The sequence below is a fragment of the Saccostrea cucullata genome, unplaced genomic scaffold (assembly GCF_032062105.1).
Source record: "Saccostrea cucullata isolate Sc308-1 unplaced genomic scaffold, CSIRO_AGI_Scuc_v1 ctg420, whole genome shotgun sequence".
Taxonomy (NCBI): Eukaryota; Metazoa; Mollusca; class Bivalvia; order Ostreida; family Ostreidae; genus Saccostrea; species Saccostrea cuccullata.
Genome location: NW_026930373.1, coordinates 174592 through 192602, shown reverse-complemented (window position 1 = coordinate 192602; position 18011 = coordinate 174592). Strand labels below are relative to the sequence as shown.

The following is an 18011-nucleotide window of genomic DNA, read 5'->3' as shown; positions in this document are numbered from 1 at the left end:
GAAGTTGACGATTGAAAAGTTAAAGTAATCCCGTTTATCATAGAGCTTGGTAGTTGTATCACCATTAAAGGGGCATAGACACAGTTTCAGTTAAATTTTCAAATTTTATTTTTCCACTTTTAAACATATTTAACTAGGGTCTTTCTAATAATCGTCAAAAATTTGAACGGCAAATGTCGATATACAAGACAGATTTATAGCTCCAAACCATTATTATGCAAACAAGGTCCGTGTCATGTTTTTGTTTACATAGGTTAATATACTAATATTATGTTCGTTCAAAGTAGATAATTTCAATAAAAAAGTTAATTTTAAATGCGATTCAACAGTTTCTATTGATGTACTGAATTTCATTTTGTTATAGATATATATAATATTTTCTATATGTAAACAAAAACAAGGCACGAGCTTGTTTACATTATGAAGAACTTTAAGTTCTGTATCTCGTTTGTTAATCAACAAATATTGTTCAAAGTTTTGCTAATCATTAGATGAAGCCTTAGGTAGGAATAGTAAACATTAAAATTGGTTTTGAAAATTCAGTGGAAACTGTGTCCATGCCCCTTTAACGTCACTTTCAAGTGGAATATATTTCCAAGAATGAAACAAGATGTGTCAGACTCTGTGGTATCTTTTATCTCAAGCTCACCAGGATATATCCTATCGACATGAGAATGGAAATTACCATTGTAAACTACAATGAAACAATATTCAATTAACATCCGACACTCAAAAGGCACGGAGAAGTTAAGTCGTTTCTGGTAGGAGTTGTTTCGCTTTATACTGTATCAATTATAATTTATACAGCTTGTAGATATACACGAAAAGTAGTTGATAATTTTTAATCATTAACACACTTAGAATAACAAATTTATCATGTGTTAACTGTAAATATAAAATATACCTAATCTTGTTTTCAATGTATCTAATAATTCACTTATCTCCGTTGTAAATGATATCATACATAGATTCAAACGATTGATCAATGGAATTTAATATTAATAAACTCAATATCTTCTGTTATATCCATGAAAATGATAACGAAGATTTTAAAAGTAGAATCAGCTCCATTTTAATTACCATTGCCACAGACAAATTGTCAAGGTAGAAAGTCCTATCTGTTCAAAAAACATGGCGTCACATCGAAGTGTATGTATTTTTACATCAATTTTAACTTATTCTTTCTTATGTTAGTCAAAACACGCAGATAAATGCCAATTCTTTCAAAGCGCAGATTTCAGAAACAATAATTCTTAGGAAAAAAGGACAATTATGTCGATATGAACTCAGGTATCTTGACAAATTAATCAGGAAATTGGTTACATTTTTGCACTATTTTATTTTGATTACTAAAAAAACACTTTGAAAATGACATATCTTATGTAGAGTGAAAACCACAAATAAGTGAAGAATAGAGAAATACTTAATATAGTAAAATACTCACATATCATAAACATGCATAGTTAAGACAATTATCACAGTCAAACTCTAGGACGGATCTAGGCACAGTGACACCGAGAAATATAAGTACAATACTATCAATGGTAGTAAATAGAAAATGTCGTCACACTTAATATCACAGCATCACATCACAGAGGGTATGGATACAAAAATAGTTTTATATGATAAAAAGATGAAAATTTTAAATTCCCATACAAATAAAAGTTTTGCAAAATTTACCAAAACTACATAAAACTAGCAATGTAAAATCAACTCTTATATGAAAAAACAGATTCAAAAATGATTTCAGAAAAAAATATTCCTCGTCGTTTTTTCACACAGTACATATCTAAATTTCTTTATATACACATCTGGAGTTAGGTCTTAATTAAGTGGAAAATTACACGAATCTCTTCTTAATCATTCATTGTTCAATATAATTATGATAATTAATTTTATTTTTAAGGCTCTGCATGAGCAAGCAATGACCTTGTTCCTGATTGTGACATTACATAGCACAACGTTATGTTGAATTACTGGTCAATGGTACTGAATCTTTGTTCCTCAAATCAGCTTCACTATCACTCACACGCCCTTTGACCCTAAATGAGAAATAAATCCAGACACAAGGTTAGTTAATTGCATATTATCAGTAAGACTGCAAAAGAATTTAACTGCATTAAAATAGAAAATTAACATGTTTTATAAGGATGAACAGAAATAATTTTTTTTCAAAAAAATTAATCTTCTGTTCAACGGTAATTCTCAATAATTTGTTATCTAACCTTTTATACATTTTGATGTAGAGGATAAGACCGACGATTATAGCAATGACAAGGATGCCTCCGATGACAGCTCCGGCGATGATTCCAGCATTGTTATCTGAAAGTGTACACATGTATCACAATTATTTAATAGGGGAACAAAGGAATACTACATACCTCAAATGTTTCATACAAAAAAAAGCTTACCAGATTCGGGCTCAGCAGCTGTGACCTGTAATAAAAGCAAAAAATACTTTTTTATGATAAGATTTAAAGACGATATTTCTTTTCTGGATTTTTAAAAAATACAAATACCAGTGTGAATATCAATGAAATATATGGGATAACAAACAGTAGTCAAGTTTAAAAGTCCATTTAACAATACCAAATTGGAATATATTAAATTATACACTAAATTAAAAGTATTTTACATTGTCATTTACGACGACTGAGCTGCTACTAACAATGTTATGGCATGTCATTAAATGTATCTCAGTATCTGAGTCTATATATATATATATATATATATATATATATTAGATCTAATATCTCAATTTCATTAAAAATAGTTGCCATCTCAAAAGATTTTCTTTTCGCTTGAAATTAAACATCCAAGTTAAATCAGCTCGACTAAATTTATTCATATTGTTTAACCGTCTCTAACCTATCCAATATTTGGCATTAAAAACTTATAGGAACACAATGGTTAATCACACGGAAAAGTTTCCAGAAGGTAAGTTACAGTCATATAATTTAATTTTAGATGTAAATCATCATTTGATTCGGTGAAAGATTTAATTCATTTCGTATAATATAACTTGCTTACGCCACAATGAGTATCGTCAAAAACGTATTTCTCCACTTGACGTTACATTTAAAATATGCTAAATTTCAAGCCTTTTTCCGAAAAAATTTATACACTGAAACTAAATTTGAAAAATTTTCAACTTTTGTTTTACGATATAACATAAATTTGGTCAGTTTACGCTTTCTTCTAAACCGCTTCGCGGTTTATTAAGCATAACCTGCCCATAAAGTTATGTTATATCGTAGATCAAAAATTGAAATGATTCATTCCTTAAATAAATATTGTGGCCAGGAGTTCATTTTTAAAACTTTACCCTAAAATGAAAAAAGGACAAAGAATAAGACTAACGTGTAACAGTTGAAATACGGCCACTGAAATGTATGACAGCTGAGATGATTTCAACTTCTCTTATTGACCTAGGAATATTCAGCTATCACCTGTATATGGTGTTTTGTTTCCCAATTTAATTTTTAAGCTGGGCAGGCGGCTAACACACACATTAATGTTGGAAAGTATTCAACAATATTGTTTAAAGTTAATATCTATAAAAAAGATCTATGTTCGTAATAACAACCTTGTTAAAAATACAACTAACACTGGGACGTAATTTGAATGACTCGTATTGTATCAATTTTAAGGCCTTTTTTCTGTACTTAATTTGAATACAGGAATTTTTTGTTTAGTTCATCAATACATGGGGCTCAGGAACAATTTGACCGGTCAACAGGGGATGTTTATTCCTTATAGGCACTTAATTAATCCCATCCCCAGGGGCCCGTGCTTATTACATTCTAATGTATTTGTATTCTTTCATGTTTTTTATGAGATTGATCATATATATTCTATTCTATATAACCATTGAAACAATGGAGATAACGAACAGTAATCAAGATCAAAAGTCGATAGAACAATACAAGAGCAGAGCAAACACAGACATCCAAAACATCAGAGGAGGGATCAGGTGCCATGAAGGAGTGAGCATCCCCTGCCGATTGGTCAGGCGGTCACACCCGCCGTGTGTTCCTTGTCATGATCGGAAAATAACGATAAAAGACTAGTAATGGACCAAAAAAGGAAGTTAAGTCTTCTGTCGTAAATTAATTAATGATAATACTGTACCTTTGGGAGTTTTACTCACGTTATCAAGTAAATAATGGCGACTTGTATTTTTCCTATGTGGGTTTTACTAAGATGGAGTAAAATCTGATGAGTTTATCGGTTAAGACACCAGCCACCCACTGATACTGACCTTGCTGATACAGACTGATACTGACCTTGCTGATACAGACTGATACTGACCTTGCTGATACAGACGAAGGTCGTGGTGTCACATGACTTGGCTGTACTGTCAAACAGCAGAATGACGACAGGGTCGCCATACGTCGTGTTGTCGTAGCTCAACTGAATGTCCCATCCATGTACGTCACCTGCGGTAGAACGTTTGCGCCTGCGTGCAGTCGGGGGACTTGGAATGGTCACCGTTATGAGGTTAATATGCCGGTACTGCACTTCTGCAAATACTTCATGGGTCGAATTCTCTCTACCGCTAGGTGTGGCCTTAAAAATGTTATTTTTTAAGATGAAGATTTATAAAGAAAAATTCTTATCGATATAATTAAAAAAATGATAAGATAGTGAAATATAATGAAAACTTATTTTAAACGTCATTTATTTGATAAAGCGAAAGTACAAATAATAATTTTTGATAGTTAGGTGAAAGAATGCAAAAAAATTATATTCGTGATATTGAATTTTGAATCATGGTTGCGTGAGAATAAACAGTGCTGGGAGACAGACAGCTTCATACTGTGTACTCTAATATCCCAAGACGGACATTTTATAATCACTTTGTGACATTTAAAAATGGCCAGAATGTGTTGCTCCCACTGTTCATACATCAGTCCGGTATAAAATTTACTAGATTGCATGTGCTTTGTCATTTCTGCCATAAATAATGAAGCGTGACCCAAATTTGCGACATTTGAATAGAACCTCTATATATGATACTTGGAATTTTGAAATGTTTGAAATTTCAATACTCTTGGGATATTATTTGTTATTGAAACTTTAAAGACATTAATTAAATTAAGTTTACATCATACTGGATTTCATTACGTCTTCATCACGTGCATTTAAATGCCCCAAAATTCAGCTGTAAACTGGGGTATACCTTGAAATAACTACATTTGGCAATAATAGTCTCGCTGTAGAACGTCCCCACAATGTTGGTCTTCTGACACGCGCGCACACTAGTGTCACAGACCCCCTGTTTAGGAATCGTGATGTTTGCAGGCGGTGTTGATAGTTCTACAGAACAGTCCTCTCCTATATATCCCGAGCTACAACTGCACGTCTCTGTAAACAAAACAATTCAATAAATAATTTCACAGAATGCTATACGCAATCGGGGTTTAACCCTACGGCTCCAATTCCGTGAAAAAGTGGGTGAAATTTTGTCAGTTTCTTTTTTTAATTCAATAATGGTCACCAAAAAGAGATGTTACCATTGACGCAGACTCCTTGTCCTGAGCAGTTATTAGGACAAACTAATGACCTCAGAAGGTCAAGGATACTCCCCCCATCGTCGGTGGTTGAGTTGCTAAACTGTGAGTCCCGAGAGGCTGTTGTTACGCACTCCTTCTTCAATGTGTCCAAGGTCGCTTGAAGAAAATCTGAGTTTCCAATCATCTAAATAAATAGTAAATATTTCTTCAGAAATGACTATTTAAACAAAGTCAGAAATAACGTTAACATTATGACCCTGACCTATGATAAAGTGACCTTTATCTAACCTTGATGTCCTCCACACAGCCATTAACGTACTTTGCCACGCTTGTGTTGACCTTTTCAATACACGTCACCACCGCCAAATCATGTGTAAAGGATTCATTGCAAAATCTCGTGGCATTCTCTTCGTTCCAACCATTTGTCCAATCAGTGACCTTAAAATTATAAAAAAAATAAAAATTCAAATCGAAGAAAATTATCTTATCAGTAATGCTTCACTCTATATTAAAAAGTTAAGCTCCCTTACGTTAAGTTCGATGCTAGGACTAAAATCCGGATCATATCCAAATTCTATCTCATCTATGACGTCATCGGAATCGGCAGTACTGCGCCTGCGTCTGTTTAGGGAGCAGACGTTAACTGTTTGACCGGCCTTGTCCGAACATGGTTCTGTTGGAGCCTCAAGGTTACACGTTGCATAGTTGGGATCGAATGGGACATTAAAATACTGATCATAGAATTGGTAATACGAGGAACACGTACAGTACCTCTCTAGACTTTGTGGTGTGCTGCCGCCCGTCCTAGAATTTGAGTTGTAAAAGTCTTTAAATGACCAAATACATTGATAATGCTGTGTCGACATTTACAACAATGTTGGCAAATAAATAATAATTTGAAGGTCCACTTACGAAGTTCCATAAATGACATCAGGGTTTTTCTTGAAGAGACTATCGGAAGCACCAATGTCAACCCTTCAATTAATAAAAAATCAGTATGTGCAATAAATTTAATTGCAAGGACATATTAAAGTCAAATTTATTTTTACAGAAAATTATTATCTATAATTCAAAAAAAATCATATCGATGTAAAGTGAAAAAGCATTGGTAAATTTCATTGTTTCACATTTCAACTCGATTTAAAGTTTAAGTTTTTACCTCCAAGATAGAGCGAATGTTCTTTCGTCATTTGTGTGAGTATTACTATCTTTTGGTACGAAGTCGTTGCTATTATTGTTATCGTAAAAGCCACATATACCCTCCGTGTTTTGAAAGTCGGATGGAGAAGCCACAATCTGTACATAGTCTATCCAGTGGGACCACGAATTAAAGGAGAAAGACACCTCTGTACCGCTGGGTAATGTTACCTGTTCAAAAGTAAAGATACGGGTATAATTTGATGTTCAGTAATCTTACCTGTTTACGTATAAAGATTCTGAAATTAAAGATACCGGTATTTATGAACGTGTACAATAGTCAGAAGTTGACTTTAAGCAACGGTTTATTGTTCTACAATGTAATAATGAGTTTTAAATGCAAAATGCAGTTTCTTTTTTTTTAATTTCAAAGCGAATTTGAAATCTAAAAAAGCAAAGCAAGGCATAGCTCAGTACAGCTTATATATTGTTTGTTTCTTTGTGTTGCAGCAAGTTCTTCAGTCATATGAAATGTCTTACCCTGTAATTGGTGCCGAGTTTTTGTACAGTGATTTCGTCCTCCTGGCTACACCCGTCATACCTCTCGTACGGGTAACTTAGGAGGTTTACTCTTTGAAAGGAGACCTCAATGCATGTCCGAACCACGTACAGATTCTTCCCGGAGCGAATGGCTACCCCACAGTTACATGCCGCCCGCCATGGGTAACAGGTGGAGTACAGCGCATGCACCTGGATAAATATTTATAGAAGAAAAAATTAAACATTATCTTGACCAGTAGTTAAACTTCAAGATTAGAATAAGAACATAGAATACACTTTTTGATGACAATGTTCCTCTTGATTTTCTTCTGTTATAATATAACCCTGGTCGATTTTCATCGTTAGAGATAAGTTTTTAAGCTTGTTTTGGAAAGATATCGTGAAAGATCTTAATCAATAATTCATATCTCAAAAGTACCAGTTATACTTATCTGAATTTTGTTCATGTCCCATTCCCAGATGGTTGTATTAATATTAACCATTTGTTGCAGTATTTTGTACAAATATGCTTATGTTGTCAATAGAAGGTTCGTTCTACCGGTATGTTTGTGTAAGTTTCAAAATTACCACATCTCTGGGGCCAGTGATCCGGTACATGACTGGAAACTGTACCCTTCCCCAATATCTTTATGTTCTGTGAATGTCTTACCGCAAAAGGTTTCGTTTTGTGTTTGTACATAACAAATTCTCCAACTCTTTGGTTTTCCCAGTATATTCTGTCAAACGTCACCATGTGGGGGTCGTTAAACCCCCCACACATTCCTCCCCCTGAGGTGTAGGAGCTGTCATCAGTAACAGACACCTGTAATATACAGCGACTAAATATTTAACAGCTTCTTTTAAGAACTTTGTCAACTACGTACATACAGGTCATTGCAATATTTGAAGTTAAGAAGTTTCCAATTTACCAAGGATACAAAAGAATGGAATTTTTATATTTTGCTAGGAAATCATGTTGTGCAAAAAAAAATTAAAGTAATAGCATTCCACATCATTTTAATTTATTAGATGTAAACTGTCCGACATATGATTAGTGTATGCAATCCGAGATTTGGTATTTAGAATAGAACAGAACAGAACATTTTATTACTAATTTAGAGCCCATAACAGACAAGTATGAGATTGTTATAATAATAAGGAAAAGATAAGCCAATGAATAGCAAAACAATTATACAATTAGTAATTGACATAAATCATTTTAACAATAATCCTGTCTAAAAGGAATACATCAAATATGCATGTATGTGTAAAAGACTAATGCTACTATAACATGTTATCATTTATAAATTTGCCCACAAAATTAAGAGTTTCCTTATCTTCTGTATTGAGTAACCAATAAAGTTTTTGTTCATCATCTAAAGCTGAAAATAGTGGAAATTTATGATTAATTAACTGAAATATTTCTTTTCTTTGATGATCAAATTTTTTGCATGTTATTAAAAAATGAGTTTCATCATCTATGTTGTTAGAATTACATCTATTACATAATCGATCTTCTCGAGGAATATTGGTAAATCTTCCCACTTCAATTTGTAATCTGTGACAGGAAATTCTTAATTTACATAGAGATATTCTGTGATGAAAATTTTTAACAACTGATAAATAATTCTCATAACCCCAATTTTGTTTGAGTTTCACATATGTGGATAATTTGCCATCAGTATAACTTTTATGACTTGTATACCATTTCTTCACATAAAAATCTAATAAAATTTTATGACAAAATGACTTAAATTTATATTTCCCATAACAAATAACTTCATCTTTAATATTCAGTAATTTTCTTAATTTCTGTATAAATGCAAACCATGAGTTCTTTCCATTCACAAAAAGCTTTTTACTACATTCATATGCATCTTTAAGTAAAGGAAATTCTATGGACAAATTTTCAAATCTATACCAACTTTTAATCAACAACCTGACAATATCATAATGCAGGGGGAACCTTCCCAATTCAGACAGTACTGCAAAATTTGTGCTTTTCTTATGAACGCCGAGAATATATTTACAGAATTTAAGGTGTATTCTTTCACAGGGTAGATTTTAAAGCAGTCTTCAACTGTTAAATTTTGGCAGTTTAGGAATTTTTTAGTATTTATATTACTTGCACCCCACACCTCTGCATTATACAAAAGAATTGGTTTAATGGTGGAGTCAAATACATGTATACTGGTTTTAATCCCAGGGTTCAAATCAATAAAATCCTTTCTTAACTTATAATATGCTTTTAATGCTTTTTTATAAAGCTCTAATCTTGCTACATGAAAGCTTCCAGAAACACTTAGGTGGACTCCAAGATATTTGTAGCTAGGCACACATTCTAACATATTATTTTGAAACATTAGTTTTTGTGTAATATTACGACCAGCCTTATTAAAGATCATGACTTTTGTTTTTTGAATGTTTACCTTTAAACACCAATCAGAGCAATACTTTTCAAGTTTAGCGAGTCTTGCTTGTATACCTTTAGCTGATGAGGATAAAATAACAATGTCATCTGCATACATTAAACAATTAACAGTTTGTGTCTGAAGCGATACTTCATCAATACATGAATCTAAATATGATGGAAAGTCGTTGATAAATATTTTAAATAGGGAGGGGCTCAAATTATCCCCTTGACGGACGCCTATAGCTATTTGAAATGGATCCGAGAAGAATCTCTCAATTTTCACACATGCTTGACTATTCTTATATATAGATTACTATTAATGATATTATAAAATTTTGATCCAACATTCATGTTAAGTAATTTTAGCTTTAATCCTGTATGGATACCACTATCAAAAGCTTTATGAAAGTCAACAAAACATGCATAGAGTCTTCCTTCTTTTGTGCTACAGTATTTATCAATTAGACATTTTAGAACAAATAGATGATCAGATGTTCTTGCATTTTTGGTAAAACCCATCTGAGATTGATGAATTAAATTATGTTCTTGAAGAAATTTATCTAGTCTAAAGTTCAAAACACTGTTGAATAACTTGCCAAGAGTGCTGGTAATCGTGATACCCCTATAATTTGAAGGATTGTTTGGATCATCAGATTTAAAAATTGGACTTATGTACCCATTACTCCAAGCTTGAGGATAAAAACCATATGTGAAACAGCTATTAAAAAGTTTATGTATACAGGGAAGTAAATAAGATTGACTGTGCTTTAACATTTCATTAGATATCAAATCAAGTCCCTTCGCTTTTCCATATTTTAAATTTGCTATTGCATCAACAATTTCTTTATTTGAAATCACATAATCCAATTCATTAAAGGATGGGTTATTCTCCATGTCAGCCAAAATCAAATCTATCTCTTGTATCCTAGCATTAAAAGAGTTATCACACACAGAGTGATGATTGCGAAAATGATTAACCCATGTTTCAGGATCTATGTTTGCTGCAGAATTATCTTTATTATCATCTTTTAGGTCATTGATTAATTTCCAATATTGTTTTGGTTGTTTATTTTGAAGTGCTTCAAGCTGATTTGGAATATGATGACTTGAAATATGATCACATGCAAAACTTTCCAAAACTTATCAATTCGCGGGTCAAATAAATGTTGTGTTTCGAATATTCACGTACTAAATTACTGATTTGCAAGTTAGGACAAGGTTATTTTACCCTTTATATTCAATTCTAAATTACTGGGTTAATTTTATTAGATTTCATAAGGTTACTTTTGACCATTCACAAAGCTTATGGAAATTTTTTTTAGATCATTTTAGGATTGCAGAAATAATCCTTCATTAGGAAACTTACAGTGACAGTATGGTCGATTGTGACGTTGTTCCACGCATCTGATCTGTCGGTTGGATTCGCCGTAGATTTAAATTTAACTCTGGAATATCTATCCCACCAGTTCTTCACGCTGTCAACGTACCCAGTCACATTTAGTATCACGGGTTGGTCCCAGTATTTATATGGGATAGACACGTGACAGCCGTTGTCAGGAAACGCCACGCCCAGATATTTGACACCATTCCAGCACCAGTCCCACTCACTCGTGATGATATGCAAATTAGCTTTACACTGAGCCTCTTTTTCAGCTGCGGTTAGTGACGCTGTACAGCCAACGGGTACAGAGCTTGTGAGGGTTATCTGGGTATTGTCACCTTCACTGACCCGGATGTTTGATTCCTGTATCTAAATATAAAGACATTACTACCGTTAACGTTTTCTCCTAGAATGTAGGTATAATACGACGGCTGCTTATTTTCTACTTGTTAATTGAAAATCGAAAGTCTGTATAAGTTTTACGATTATTCAAAAGAGCGAAAACAAACAAATTTAAATTACTGTAATTCCAGCGAAGAAGATGGGGCTGTCATTGGGAGGACCTTGTCCACTGTCTACAAGATACTGGGCATGCACTGAGCACTTTACCTACAACAAAATAAAGCGATCATGCCTTCAATTATACTGAAAGAAAACATAGAGATAAAAGGGTAAAAAAAATCACGTACTCTTTAGTGTCAAAAGCACATTGAAAGAGCTTAATGGTTCGATAAATCAGTTGTATATCGTCGAAAGATTTTTATAAGTTTTAATTCATCAAATGAAAGAAATTTATAGTAAAACTTGTCATTAAAACAACAGCAATTACTGCAATGAGACTTAGATTTAAAATCGTATAAGACAATTAGATTTTGGAATACACAACACCAGGATTAGAAAAATTTTCAATATTTCAAAAGTGTCTACATTCATGTTCATGCTGAAGCTTGCAGTCCAGTGCTTAGGTCTGAGGGCCGCTGTGGTGTTGATGTTCTGGTGGGTCACAGCTCCATATGTTGTCGTTGTTAGCAGCTGATTGTTGATGAGCCATTTCACAAGAAAGAAAAGATTACCACCGGGGTCTGGAAATACGCACACCATATGGGGTTCTTCTCGGGAGGCGTCATCTGATGATCCCAGGATAGCAACCACAGTTGGACTCACAGTCACATTGGGAACACCCACTACAAGAGCAATGGTAATTTAGAAATTTTAAAAGAAATTATTTATACATTGATTTGTCGACGGGTTCTCCAGTTATTAACCGTTGACGACAAAAAACACACTAAGGGTGTGATCGGCTAGCAAGTGATGCTAACTCCTCCATCGCACCTGTTCCAACCTTTGATGCTTTTAATTTGAGGTCTGTGTTTACTCAGCTCCAAAATTTGTATCATTAAATGAACTTTTAAGCTTTAATACTGTTCATTATCTCTAGATATTTCATCGTTAAGGTTGAGATTGTTAAGGTGATTCATGATCCAGTTATGAACCGTCATTAATTGCTTGCCAGAAATACTTATCAATGATTCGCCGGTTGAAACTGCTGTGTTCGATGAATATTGAAAACTTTAATGCAAAAGAGCTCGAAAAAATGAGAATACCTGAATTTGTCGTTGTATCTGGCAAAGATGCAGTGCTCGACATAATAGTAGATGGCGTGGTATCGGAACTAGATTCGACAGTTTGGTTATTACTGGACATCATCGTTGTTGGTTTGTCAGTGGAACTTTCTGTTGTCATATCTCTGATTGTTGTTGTTGTTTGGTTATCATTAGGTTGTCCAGATGACATCGTGGTCTGTGAATCAGTGTTCGTTGCTCCCATTGTTGTCGATTCAGTGTTTGTTATTCTCGTATTTGTCGTCGTGGTCTCCGCCATGGACGTTGATGTGGTCGGAGGCGTTGTCGTTGACGTGTCAGGTAATACAGAGGTTGTCTGGTTTGTTTCACTTGTAGCAGATTGTGGGGAAGATGTCGTTGTTGTCGGTGACTCAGCTGTGCTGGTTATGTATGATGAAACTGTCGTAGGTGATGATGAGTCTGTGATTACCGTTGCTGTTGTTTGTGCGTTATTCATAGTTGTTGAAGGAATTGCTGTGGTAGTTGTCATTCTCTCTGTTGTAATTAATGTTGTTGTTGTTTCCTTTAGTGTTGTTGGTGATTCAGTAGTCGATGATTCTGTTGTTGTTGGTGCGTTTGTCGTAGTTTGTGCCCCGGATGTTGTAATTTGTGCCACTGTTGTCTGCACCTCCGTTGTTGTTGTTGGTAGTGCGTTTGTCGAAGTTTGTGCCCCGGATGTTGTTATTTGTGCCACTGTTGTCTGCACCTCCGTTGTTGTTGATGGCTCTGATGTCTGTTGTTATTTGTGCCACTGTTGTCTGCACCTCCGTTGTTGTTGATGGCTCTGATGTCTGCGCCGTTGTTGTTGTCTGTACCTCTGTTGTAGTTTGTACCTCTTGTGTTGTTTGTACCTCTGTTGTTTGTGGTATGTTTGTTGTTGTAGTATCTAAGTTTGTAGTTGCTTCTGCTGTCGGCTCTGTTGTTTCAATTGTTGTTGGATTTACAGTCGTCGTAGTAGCAGAACCTACTCCTGATTTAGACAGAAAAAATTATGCTTCATTATTCTAAATTTCTATTTCGTTCTCAATGCTTAAATACAAGAAAATTCTTTGTGTTTTGTGAAGGAGAGAAGAAAAATTACCATGAATACTGCTGAGAAACAGGAGAAGGGCACAAACAATAGACTGGAAGTTCGTCATATCTAAAATAAAACAGAGTATTTTTGTTTACAAATTTACGTATTCTCTAAAAGAAAAGTTAAAAGCACTTTCTAACAATAAACAGTTACTTTACTTTATTGTTCCATTGTTTGAAGCATAAAAAAATGCCTAATATTCCTATTATCTTAACCTGTCGTTTTGTTTAGAAATATTGTAGAGATTAAACGTCTTTGGAAATTTTTAATCTTTTGGACATGATTTCATCTTCCTTCAATACCTTGTTTATGTAATTAAAAAAAATTATGATCAAAATCATTGACAAATATTGAAGACCTGTCTGAAACAATGGCAAAACCTTTTCCTTTTTCTTGGAATTATGGAAAACAATTTATAGGCGTATGATATTTGTCTAGCGAACACACTGTGTGAATTATTTAGAATAACAGAAACATATATCTTTGCACTTATGAAGTTTTGACGTCATGAATTTCATAGTAAGGCTACTTAGCTCATCCATTTTTTATGTAATCAAACACTATAATATCAAGATAGATCGGATATAAAAAGAGACCTAGAAAGTGAACAGAAAAAAGAGTCTATGTCAATTTATAGGTTTTGTATTGACTACAATTATTTTATATTTTTGGCATCTAGAAAAAGAGATTTCAAAAGAGAATTCAGCGTCTTGGTTTACACAACATTTATGCATAATTTATTTAAATCAGAAAGTTTTAGTCCAAAAAAAAAAACAAAAACAATGAACTTAATTTATTTTTTAGAACCTTTAGTTGAAACTGAAAACTAAGTGTTAATAAATAATCTTAAAACAATATCAATTTTTTTCTTTTTAATGAGATGGCTAGCAGAGAAAGAATCTGAAAATTTCCAGAATTTGATTTTCATCATTTTTTGCAAAATATTTCAAATCTATTCATATAAAACGATAATACAGGTATTTGAAAGAGTTGTATTTTTTCTCAGACAAACATAAGAAAATAAACAACAACAACTTAATCATCGTGTTTCTGCTGTCTATTTGCTTATCTAAATTAATATCAACCTGGAGGAATTGTATTTCCCTAGGATAACACTCCTCCTCCTTCCTTTACGAGGGTAAAGTGCAAGAAGACGGGGGTTTGTACAGAATTGCTGTTACTTCGCAGTATTGCTAATGAATTTTTTAAATAACCCGACCATTTTATTCTGTTAGGGGGGTTATGAGATCTTTATCTCCATGGTTCCTTAAATAGACAAAACCAGGTTTTCCAAACAAAAACATAACGGGTAATGCATCTGTACCTATTTGATTACGAAATTAAACTGTTTAATTGAAAATACTGTAATATTAGACTTGTTTACTTTGTCTTAGCCAAAGATCAATGGATCTGTAATGGACCCGTTGTAATGATTTTTATTTTAAGATGCTAAAATATAAAACGCAAGACTGATTTTAATAAAATAGTCTACACATAATTTCTTGACATTTGAATACATGAAGTTACAAGCACCGTAGTATTTCGAAGAGACACAGAATAAAATATCTTTTAATGATGAATTAAAAAATCAGTAATTGAAAACGTTCAATAATATAAAATTGTTACAAAGATTGCATTTTAAAGGATCTTAATTCAATGAAGTAGGTTAACACCAATTGACCCCCCCCCCCCCAGTTCCTTCAAATGAAAAAAATTCTTTTAATCTAGCAATAAAGACTTTGTTGTACTTCTAAATGTATCATTAATGTTTTAAATGTATCGTGCATTAAATTGTTAGCTGAACGATTTATTTATGCTTTCCATAAATTACCGATAAATTGCCAAAAATAAAGAGAAAATCAAATTAATAATGTATAGCTAGGTATCGTGTATGAAAACAGATGTATCCCTTGTTCCGTGTTTCATCTCCATTTTAACTATCTTTGATTATAACTAAAATTTTATAATCAATGGTTTGATTATTTCAACATATTTATTCACTAAACAAAACTTGTATACAAGGTAAGACTAAAACATGAGGTTCCACACATAAAATAGATATCAGGCTTGCTAATCGTTAACAAGACAGAGCCTTCAAAGTAATTTTTTCCCACTTTGTCACTTTTAATATTGCCTTAATAATCATGCTCAAATAATTAAAAGATTGCAATTATGAAAGAAGGATAATAATAAAAACCTTTGGTATAAATCTTCAACAATTTCAGACCCCCATTTTAATCATTTTTATAGATAATGTGAATTTGTTAAAATCAAAACAAATTTAAATAGTGTTCTCGGTGCATTGAATAAATACTATTATATCAAAATGTTGACCATAGTAAAGTTGTTTTATTGCTGAAATAATCATTTATCATTTAGCATGCTGATTTGAGATTAAGGGACTTTCATTGTGCAATACTTTTTGCAGCAAATTAAAGCAAACCACTTTACAGTTTTTATGCAACGAAATGTAAGGATTTGACGAACAGTATTTAAGATAAAAAGTCCATTAAACAATACAAAATAGGAGCAGAGCAAACACGGACCTCCAAAACATCAGAGATTGGTTCAGGTGCCATGGAGCAGAGAGCATGACTTTCCGAACGCTTAAAACTCCCGTGTGCTTCTGTCATGACCGAGAAATAACGAAAAATCCTGACGTCAATTAAGTGTATAAATGATTATATGACTAATAATTAGTATGAAAAACGTCAGTCGGCATTTGACTCAATGAAAACTTATAATGTATGCAACTGTTTTCACAGTTTTTATAGAATTTAACAGATTTAAGATGAAATCACTGGACAAAATCAAATTACAAATTTAAAGAAAAGATTGCTTTAAGAGTTTTGACTGATAGGTAGATGGAAGTCTTCGTAGTATATTTGTGACGTTATGATGGACTGAAGTTTGTTACGAATGGGTCATAAATATTTTTTAAAAACTATTACAGGTTTATCTGTAATAAAGTCTTGATTTATGATAAAATTTATGACCGGATAGCGGCAAACAGGTTTTCAGAATCATTGAATATTCTGTTTGATCGAAGACTGAAATTAATATTGTGTTCAAAGTAAAATAACACGTAAAAAATTGAAAGTTTTTGTTTTTTAAAGAAGGGGAGGGTTGAAAATATGTTTAAATAATGTTTTAATTGTTTATCAATCTCGGATGTTTACTAATTAAAAATAAAACAAAATAATTTTTATAAATTTCTAGATTACTAACACGACAAACCTTATTTTATTCACACTCCTATTTCATGGTTGGAGATATATTAAATAGTATTATCTTTTTACATTTTTCATCAAAATCTAATTATCGTTAGATTATTTCTGATATCGGGGAGAAATTTTTTATAAGAAAGAACATTTAAATTATTACTGGCCTACACGTCAGCAGGTTTAATATTTTTTCAAATGTTCATTAAAAAAGAATCTGGAATAGAATAACCTAAAATACGATTTAACTTCAGCTTATACTATCGAAAATAAGTTTCTATGTAATTGACATGATAATAATGACTACCGTGGATATTGTCACCAGTTTATAATTATAAAGAACTATAAATATGATTATTTTCCGGAAAAAAAATTCTTGAAAATAATAAATTATTGATTGTAATATTGGAGTCTAATAGGTCCTGTAAATTACAAATATGAAAGATGACAAAAGTTTCATTTACACCAATTCTAAAACAATTATCCCTGGATGCTTAAAAATGACATACCTCAGAATATACCGGCCTTTTAGCGATCGACAGGTGCGCCCCCTAATGTCCCGAACATTTATCTCCAGCGTCCCTTTAACTAAGAATCAAGGAAGTTTATTCATTGCCATAGCTATAGATTTAAAGGATAAAGAAGATGTAATTAAACCATAAATATTTCAAATGCCATATCAAATATCGTTTACCGTCTTGTTCTTAAGAAAAAAATAACACCGCTCGTAATAGTCTTAAAACAATCAGATCTTATAAGGTCACGCTATAGCTTTTTGAAGTCATAAAACCCTATTTTATTGTTGTATCACGCATCGATCGCATCCTCTCCTATCATGTTATGGTTGTAGAAAACTGCGCATCCGAAAACAAATCAAAAATGAATATAAGGGAGTATTCCAAAGCTGTAAGCTTCTTTTTTCCTTAGTGGTTAAGCATTGTTTCTTCAAATCTTTTGATTTTAAATTCAATTATATAATTTAAAAATCATAATATTATATCATATCTTGAAAGGGAAATCAAGGCTAGCATATGAAACAATTACATTTAATTTTAAAAATTCGATTCCATTTGAATTTGTGATTGAGCATCTGAAAACTCGCATTA

At 32.8% G+C, this 18011-nt stretch overlaps 1 protein-coding gene across 1 annotated transcript; it reads right to left on the bottom strand.

The window, feature by feature from the left end:
• Window positions 1–1055: 1055 nt before the first annotated feature.
• On the bottom strand, window positions 1056–17601 carry LOC134228341 (uncharacterized). The gene is made up of 19 exons (XM_062710005.1): window positions 17415–17601; window positions 13691–13750; window positions 13374–13579; window positions 12592–13315; window positions 11915–12171; window positions 11510–11596; window positions 10973–11356; window positions 7864–8016; window positions 7194–7403; window positions 6676–6884; window positions 6429–6491; window positions 6047–6320; window positions 5805–5954; window positions 5517–5700; window positions 5183–5367; window positions 4312–4569; window positions 2412–2436; window positions 2226–2322; window positions 1056–2042 (listed from the first exon to the last, which is right to left on the bottom strand). Exons 2-19 carry the CDS (start codon window positions 13746–13748, stop codon window positions 1964–1966), a joined length of 3603 nt encoding a protein of 1200 aa, XP_062565989.1. The 5' UTR covers window positions 13749–13750; window positions 17415–17601; the 3' UTR covers window positions 1056–1963.
• Between the last annotated feature and the right edge of the window lie 410 nt (window positions 17602–18011).

Excerpts from the sequence above, each read along its gene's own strand:
- LOC134228341 (XM_062710005.1), bottom strand. The coding sequence starts at position 13,748 with ATGACGAACTTCCAGTCTATTGTTTGTGCCCTTCTCCTGTTTCTCAGC. Across the intron at positions 4,570-5,182 it reads CCAAATGTAGTTATTTCAAG|GCCACACCTAGCGGTAGAGA; the intron begins GTATACCCCAGT and ends AACATTTTTAAG. Across the intron at positions 2,323-2,411 it reads AGCTGCTGAGCCCGAATCTG|ATAACAATGCTGGAATCATC; the intron begins GTAAGCTTTTTT and ends GTACACTTTCAG.